The 8586-nt window shown below is 39.3% G+C and overlaps 1 protein-coding gene across 1 annotated transcript in view; it reads right to left on the bottom strand.

Annotated features, from left to right (window-relative positions):
• Positions 1–33: 33 nt before the first annotated feature.
• Positions 34–8586, bottom strand: part of LOC111659556 (MAGUK p55 subfamily member 4-like) — an 18978-nt gene continuing 10425 nt past the window's right edge. Inside the window, exons 10-21 of the mRNA XM_023412544.2 lie at positions 6729–6925; positions 6151–6209; positions 5647–5664; positions 5384–5425; positions 4907–4927; positions 4633–4671; positions 4306–4473; positions 3313–3393; positions 2758–2851; positions 2219–2327; positions 1906–2040; positions 34–1272 (exon numbers count right to left, since the gene is read on the bottom strand). Of these exons, the coding sequence (XP_023268312.1) occupies positions 1087–1272; positions 1906–2040; positions 2219–2327; positions 2758–2851; positions 3313–3393; positions 4306–4473; positions 4633–4671; positions 4907–4927; positions 5384–5425; positions 5647–5664; positions 6151–6209; positions 6729–6925 (1149 nt within the window). The 3' untranslated portion in view covers positions 34–1086. The remainder of the gene's footprint in view (positions 1273–1905; positions 2041–2218; positions 2328–2757; positions 2852–3312; positions 3394–4305; positions 4474–4632; positions 4672–4906; positions 4928–5383; positions 5426–5646; positions 5665–6150; positions 6210–6728; positions 6926–8586) is intronic.

Genomic DNA, 8586 nt, shown 5'->3' with positions numbered 1-8586 from the left:
GGGGGTGGGGGGGGGTTTAGAGAGACACAGACATGATTTTATCTTGATCTTTAATTAATTAGCGCACGTACAGTAAGCACATGTGTCAGAACGGAGCTGCAGTGATGGAAACGTCTGGTTGAGTTGAACCAGTTCAAAGGTTCAGAGTCAGAGACGAGGTTCTGCAGGAGTCACGGAGCTCAGCCGTGCAAAGTAACGACGCTTCTGGACTTACAGCAGCTTCAGTTCATATATTATATAATAACAATGCACTGGATGAAACGACAGAGTAGAAACAGTGTTTAATGTTCAGGAAGAGATGAACCTACAGAGTGAGTTTCAGCTCATCGTTGATCTGGACACAGCTTCACTGTTCTGGTTCACTCTGGTGAACACAGTGTTGTCACACCTGCTTGTTTTAGTCTGGTTAAACTGAACGCTGCTTCGTTTTCCCCGGTTAGATGTTGTTTGAGGATTAAATTTACTTTCAAGGACGTGTTTTCTTTTGTTATTTTCTTCTACAAGTTTCACATTTTCCTCTTCTGACCAATTTGGTTTTCTTGCCTTCTGACATTTTTTTCTTCTGGCCAACTCAGATGTTAACCGGTGTCACAAGCTGGTCTCCATGGAAACTGTAGAATTGTACCGCTGTAAAATCTCTTTCACTGCTGCAAATGCCTTAACGTTTTTCCTGACTGAGCCTGATTTCCTGCCAACGCTGAGACTGAATCCTTCTGATACTGAGGTTTAACTTAACCAGGCATGTGTTACTACAACTCCACACTTTACTTCACTTTTACTGCAAATCCCAAACACAAACTGGCTTAGTGACGTTCTCCTCAGATCTTCCTCGTTCTCTCTCGTTTCCTGTCCTTTCATTCGTCTCCACGTCTTATTTACATTTGACTGAATCTTTCTTTCTATCCTAACTGCTGCTCTTATTTTCTATTTCCCGTCCTTATCCTTCTCTCCTCATCTCCTCCTTTTCTCCTCCTCCCTGTTCATCTGCATAATTCCTCCTCCCTCTATCAAACCTCTCTTCCTCGTTTCTCTCCTCCTCACCTACTTTCAGATCCTTCCCTCTCTGTTTTGTGCTCCTCCCCCTCTCTACTCCTCTGCTCGGCTCCAGCTGACAGGGATCCACTGCGGTTCCTCCTGAGCCTGCTGGATGATGGAGCACAGCTGGATGCAGGCGTCCTGCAGGTCGTCGTTCACCAGCACACAGTCGAAAAACTGTCTGTACTTTCCCTCCATCAGCCAGGAAACCTCCTCCAGCTTCATGAAGTCGTCCTCCTGCAGGAGCAGAAACATGAACCTGTGTTGAATGGACACTCGTACCATTTTCAATATGTGCTCCTCTTTCACCGTTAGTCTTTCAGTCACGCCTTGACGGAACTTCTTCAAATTTGGCACAAACATTCGCTAGGACTCAAGGATGAACTGATTCGAATTTGGTGGTCAAAGGTCAAAGGTCACGGTGATCTCACGTTCTTGTGAATGTGAGATCTCAGTAACGCCTCACGACATGTTTTTCTCACAAATTCATTCACTTATTATGACAAAATCTAGCCCAAATGTCTATAAGGACAAAATAAAGTGATGACATTTTATATCCAAAAGGTCAAAGGTCATCTTCACTGTGACATCATAATGTTCTGCAAAAACACCTCTGGCCATCATTCAACACTGTAACTCAGGAAGGAGAGACTGTGACCATGTTTCTTCTAGTTTTATTTTCTAGTTTTTTATTCTAGTTTAGGAACTGTTTTGAGGTATGGCTTCTTAAGTGAGAAGAAGCAGAGACTCCCTGAGAACGTGTCTATGAATTCACTCATTTCAATGTAAAAGGAAACTAAACTCAGATTGTGCCAGTGTTGTGTAGTAACTGGTCTGACTGAGGGTTCAGACGGAGAGCGGCGCTCTTACTGTGAAAGCTCTGTTGATGCTGTAGTGTGTGATGAGCCCGGCGTCTCTCCGACTCTGTCTCAGTCTCTCTGGGCCGGGGGCCTTGATGAAAATCACGTAAGGCTTCAGTTTTCTGGTGCGCAGTGGTGGGATACTCTGTAACAATAAAACAGTTCATCTTGGATTACTATATTCATCCACAGCTGAAAATAGCCCCCAACAAATACACCACATTCTCCTGTTAAATAACCTTAGTGCTAAAAATGACAATGACTCATGGTTCAAGTATCTGTGCCACGTCGTTATAGGACGTCTGCTGCTTAATGAAACTCACGTGTGGCTCGACATCGATGATGCACATCCGTCCTCGTCTCAGCACGTCGTCAATGGCGTCGATGCTGGTCCCGTACAGGTGTCCTTTATACTCGCCGTACTCCACAAACCTGAACACACACACATGAGAAATTAGTTACCGATTAAAATGAACTGAGTTGAAGACACAAACACTTCTAAAGCAGCAAGTTCAAAATACAAGAAATGCTAAATAAGAACCAAACTAACACTGAGCACTATTAAATGCATAATGAATGAAAATACAGTCAAACAAGAGTGTCCTGTAAAAAAAAACAAGCCCACAGCTCGTCTGTTGATACTGTAACCATGACAACAAAGACCATGTAATGTTGAGGAAGTACTTATTTTAATTCAAATCATGATCTTTTCATAAACCTAACCAAACCGTGGCTGTTATTATAGTAACCATAGCAACAAAGGTAGGTACACCACTCTCAATACAGTCCGTTTATTATTGTAACAAAACACAATTTAAACCATGTGAAAAGTGTAACTGGTCAAGAGAAGATAAAAGCTCACCTGTGGTTACAGACCATGTACTCAAACAGCTCTTTGGTGACAAAGTGGTACTCTCTTCCTGTCTGCTCCCCTGCACTGATTGGACGAGTGGTGTCTAATGAAACAGAACAACAGCCACAACCAGGTGTGTAATTATTACAGTAACTGATGGTTACAAAGACGCAGAGTCCAGCACCATGAAGCAAATAAAGCAACAAGCCCCTGACAACAGCTGTTAGTCACTTCCTGTTTGTTGTTCGTCCAACTTTGTCTCTCAGAAATTCTGTTCCTTACCAACTAAACTACAACAACAAACATGTTTTGTAGGAAATGTAACAAAATTTAACATAACAAAAAATAACATAACTTAAACTAAAGTAAAATGAAATAACGTAACATAGATTAACATAACATAAAATAATGTAATGCAGTGTAATGCAATGTCATATAATGCAATGCAACTCAACATCACGCAATGCAATGTCACGCAACCCAACATCACGCAACGCAACGTCATGCAACGTAACTTGAGGAAACATTTTAAATGAATGTGTTGAATTTGTGGAGGGAACATACGAGGTACGGGTCCCTGGAAGGTCGAAGGGTTCAGTTTGATGAGTCTCTTCCTCAGTTCAGTAACTCCAACTCCTGAAGCCCCTGTTCAGAGGAGGAGGAATACAATGATGGTGCTGGACAACCACTGGGACACTGATCAAGAACATGAACAGGGTATTACACAGTAAGAGATGGAATATAAGCTCTACACAAATTACTTAAAGGGGTATTCAAGCAGATTAGTATTGTAGTTCCATAGAGTTTGGAGATTTATAAGGTCTTTTATTTTGTCTTTTCACTTCTACGCTGACGACACTCACGTATCCGTCACGTGATGATCCCTGGAGACTAATTGACCTGAGGCACTGGCTGGACTCGATGAGAAGTTAGACATGACATGATCAAAAGACCCTGCAGCAGAAATATTTGATCTTTTTACAGTATGGAAAATTTTATTTAGTTAAAAAATTAAAAAATTAAACTTTTTGCATTACTCCATTGTTGTTATTATAAGATTACAGTTATTACCTGTCAAGTAATACAATAACTCTAAGTTATATTATATGTAAGTCTTAGCTGGATATTTACAGACCTTGACCTAGAATGAAGGTAACTGAAGATTTGTCTTTACTTTTAAACTTTACTTCTTACTATTTAATTTTCCAGTTCAGCAGAAAATATTTGAAAAAGTTCTCAAGACTCTTTTCTTCACTTATGTTCTGCCATTTTATTTTGCTACTTGTGTGTTTGTTACTGTCAATTCTTTGATATTTAATTGCTTTTACTGTAAAGCACTGTGTAACTTTTGTTTTGAAATATACTCATAAACAAACTGATTCACCAAAAACAAACAAACAAACCAGTAAATTGCTTGTGGAAAGTCTGCGGACTGTCCCTTTAAAGATGTTTTTGCAGGGAGGTGAGACTTACTACAACTACATTATTACAACCCAAGTAAGCCATAGTAAGTATGGCAATACAACACAAGAGACCCTGTTTCAAATAGTTTCTCACCGACAAGGATGATGAGGCGGTGGTTTTCCTGCGGGGGGCGCTGGTACAAAGCCACCTCCTCGTAGGGGGTGGACAGAGCACTGCTGCTCGGGGAGCAGGAGGTGCAGGACTGTCTTCTCTTCCTGAAGGACGTCCTCCTCCAGAGGCGGAAACTCCGACGGAAACCAGCTGAGGAGAAGTTCATCATTTCATTTCAGTTCATTCATTTACTGCATATTTGTCACAAAATGTTTTTGGACTTCTTCTTCTTCACATTTTGAATCTCTTTTTAATTCTTCCTGTTTAGGTCTGACTTGTATGTCGAGTGTGTCACTGAATGTGTCTCACCCAGGTAGATCCCATCAGTAACATCAGAGTCGGACTCATCTGAAGGAGAAAAACATGAACTCTTCACTCTGTCTTTAGGTTAAATTCATTTTAAAATACACCGGATTTAACTCAACTTTTCATTTGTTTACATAGACAACCATTCTACTGTGGAAGATATAAAATGCTTGATTTTAGAAAACTGCACAAAGAATGAAAACTGTTCAGCAGTGATCAACATGCAACGTCAATAATTTAGCTGCATGTCGAGCACGAACTAATCAGACTCACCTACCAAAATGCATTTCTTCCAGATCTGTGGAAAGGAGAAAACAACAGTCACGTCATCAGCACTGATGGATACGGAGGTCCTGAAAGGCAAATTACTTTTTTTTCTTTTTTTAGAAAACCAAAAAACTTAAAAACACGTTTTTCCATCAGGATTTTTCTCAATGTTTGCTTTTGTAATTGTGATTTCTGCCATTTTTTTTCATCTGTGAAAACAACCCCAGAGAGGCAAGTGAAAAAAAATATTTTGGGGGGCAATGATTTTTCTACATTTCTTTTTTCTTCCCTTCTTCTCCTTGTGGCGGTTGTTTATACAGATACAAAATAAAAATAAAAAATAGAAAATGTAGAAAAATGTGTCAGGGCTTGTTTTTATCGATGAAAAAAACAAAAACTCAGTGCTTCCGTAGCTGGATGTGATTAAAGAAAAACCTATATTTTATACATTATGTGTGTATATATCATTATGTCTGACATGTTTTACCTGTTAGGATGCGTTTGTCATCAGGATGTGGTAGATCGGCTTCTGGAACAGAAAGAAAACACACTTCATGGCAACAGAACACTGGAACTGTACGATAAAATAATAATAAGAGTCATGAAAAGCCGCGTAATGACGCCAAACTCTCAAACTCTGATTTCACATTGTTGGACAGTGATAATGGGAAGATTTAATGCTCAAGATGTGACATCAGCACAACATGAACAGTATCACTTGCGTGTGTGTTTCTGCTGAATCACACCCACCGTCATCAGCCAGGGTCACTGAGGTCAGCAGGGTTAACAGAGAGAAAAGAGATGACTGTTAAAAAGATATTTACGGTCAACAGACAGGTGAAAGGACAGGTAGGAAATACCAGGAGAAACAAGGTGTGACTGAAGTGAATGACTTCATCTCACTGGCTGTCAGTTTGTCAACATAAGAACAACTACAGACCGGTTTACAAGACGAGCATCAAGAGGTCAGTCTGCCTCCTGTTACTTCTTTGGAATTAAAACTTTCAACACTCTTTTTGGGGTGACGTCACAACATCTGTCCAGAGACTACAGATGAAAATATCGATAATGTTAATATAGCCAGAATCAGTGGTTTTCAGTAGAGAATGGAAAAAAAAATATTGTTTAAACCAATAAATGAACGAGAAATTAAATTTATTCTTCCAGTCTGGGGTCTGTCGACTTTCTGCTACTGCAGATGCACATTGATATACACTGATGTTAGTGATAATGATAATAATGAAGAGTCCTCACATGGTCTGATGCAGGTATGCACCTGTAACGGCTGACACCACCACTGCTCCCTCTGTTTACTGTGGAGAGAGAGAGAGAGAGGGAGAGAGAGAGGGAGAGAGCGAGAGAGAGGGAGAGGGAGAGGGAGAGGGAGAGAGAGGGAGAGGGAGAGAGAGAGAGAGAGCGAGAAAGAGAGAGGGAGGGAGAGAGAGGGAGAGAGAGAGAGGGAGAGAGGGAGAGAGAGAGCGAGAAAGAGAGAGGGAGAGAGAGGGAGAGAGAGAGAGGGAGAGAGGGAGAGAGAGAGCGAGAAAGAGAGAGGGAGAGAGAGGGAGAGAGAGAGAGGGAGAGAGAGAGAGAGATTATGTTAAAAAGCTGACGTTGAACTGCAGCTACAAACAAAAAGTAGAAGAACCAGAAACACTTCATCTGACCTGAGAGACAAAACTCAGGGCCAAAATATTTAAAGCTGCATGATGTTCACAGTAATGGGAAATATAACTCAATTTATTCAATTTAATTTTTTTAACTGGAAAAGCACATTTCAGAAATCCAAGTAGAGTCAAACAGATTTGCAGTAAATGAGTTTAAACAGTCGTCACCTCTTCAACATGCTGGCAGAGGGAATCAGACCGGCGCAGGACATAGCACAGGGCAGCTTCCTGGCCTGCCACCACTGTCCGTCCGACTGGTCGACCACCTCCAGCAGGTCTCCTCTGCTGAATGGCATTCCTGCGTCTGGACAGGGGATGGAGGAGTCCTGCAGGGGGCGGTAGTCCACCATCGCCTTCATGTACACCTGAGAGACAGACAAAGATTAAAGAAATACTCTTCATCCCTGCAGGAGAGATTTACGCAGAATACAGAAACTCACAGGTTCAGGTGTTTTTACATATTTTATTGATGTCAGATCTTTTTGCATATTGTTGATTTGATATTTTCTTTTATATTATATTTTATATATATTATATTTTATATATATATATAAAATATAATATATAAATTATATATAATTTTCTTTTATGCTGTTTGACACTTTATGATGCTCACTTTGGATTTTTCTTTTATCTGCTTTTACTTTTGTTAAGAAAAAGTGCTATATAAAAAAAGTTAGTATTATTAACATAATTATCATTACTATAGCCAAAGTGATATATTTGTGTTTTTCGATAAAGATGAATTTAATTGTAAGTTGCTTTCATTTTAATAGTAAATAGATGAGTTTTACACATTAAGGGCCCAGTATTACAAAGGACCAGGGATGTCACAGGAAAATTAATAAAGCATTTCCTAAATTGAACATTTTAAATGCTGGTAAAACCTTCAATATGATATGATTGGTTAGCTCTCCAACCAATCAGAGAGCACTGATGGCCCAGAGTGTCACAGACAGGCTAACAGGAGAAGCTAAATGACTAAGCTAATCGATTGACTAATAGGAAAAAAGAAAAGCAGCTGGAAAAAGGAAATGGAAATTGAAGAGAGAATCCAGGAATGTATTCCCATTATTAAAATGCCTTTTCAAATTCTAATATCTATTCTTGAATTCATAAATATATGTATAAATGGTTGATTTAAGTGGGTTTTATACTGTTTTTGTTGAATCCATTTTTAAATATCAAGTATTTATTGATGGATTCATTGTTCATTTATAAATTCTTTTTACAATTCAGATTTTTAATTGAATCTGAAATTAAGGAAATGCTTTATTACTTTTGCTGTGACATCCCTGGTCCTCCATACAGTGTATATTTATTATAAGGAGCCTGTCATATCAGCAATGCTTAAACTTAACAGTGATTTTTATATTTATATTTACAGATTGAAGATGTATGTGCTTGTGATATCACCCATCACTGAGAGAGGGCAGCAGAGAGACTGAGGATGTGTGGTGGACGTTTCTTACCGGCCTCTGGCTGCTGCTGCTCTGAGCTGCATTAGGAATCACTTTAAACAGGATGGTTCCCTGAGAGTTGATCTGACACAAACAATAAAGAACTGGTCACATATCTCAATAACCAAATGTACATCATACTATTTGAGATCCCACAAACAGGTTTTTATACACTTAGTATATTCATTTCTTCACATCATGAACGGTGCACACTCTTTTCTTTTCATCACATTTAATTAAAATTAAAAAAGCACTGTCCAGTAGTGGAAGAAGCAGATCATTTACTTAAGAATAAATACCAACACCATAGTGTAGAAATCCTGCAGTACAAGTACAAGTATAAAGTACCAAAAGTACAAGTACTCATCATGCAGGAAGGCCCATTTCTGTATTATAATAACTGATCCATTCATGTTTAAGGACCATTAATGATACATCAAAAGAACAATATTTGGAAAATGTAAATATTTTCCACCATTGGTCATCTGTGTCCTTGCACATAACTCAACATGGTGTTGTTTTTCTATTAATTGTTATTTATTTTCCTCTGGTGACCTACCAGTATC

Source organism: Seriola lalandi, unplaced genomic scaffold (assembly GCF_002814215.2).
Source record: "Seriola lalandi dorsalis isolate HSWRI2012SDOR001 ecotype SW California unplaced genomic scaffold, Sedor1 jcf7180002054482, whole genome shotgun sequence".
In the NCBI taxonomy this organism is placed as follows: domain Eukaryota; kingdom Metazoa; phylum Chordata; class Actinopteri; order Carangiformes; family Carangidae; genus Seriola; species Seriola lalandi.
Note: the sequence above shows the minus strand (reverse complement) of the source record. Positions and strands in the feature narration are given on the sequence as shown.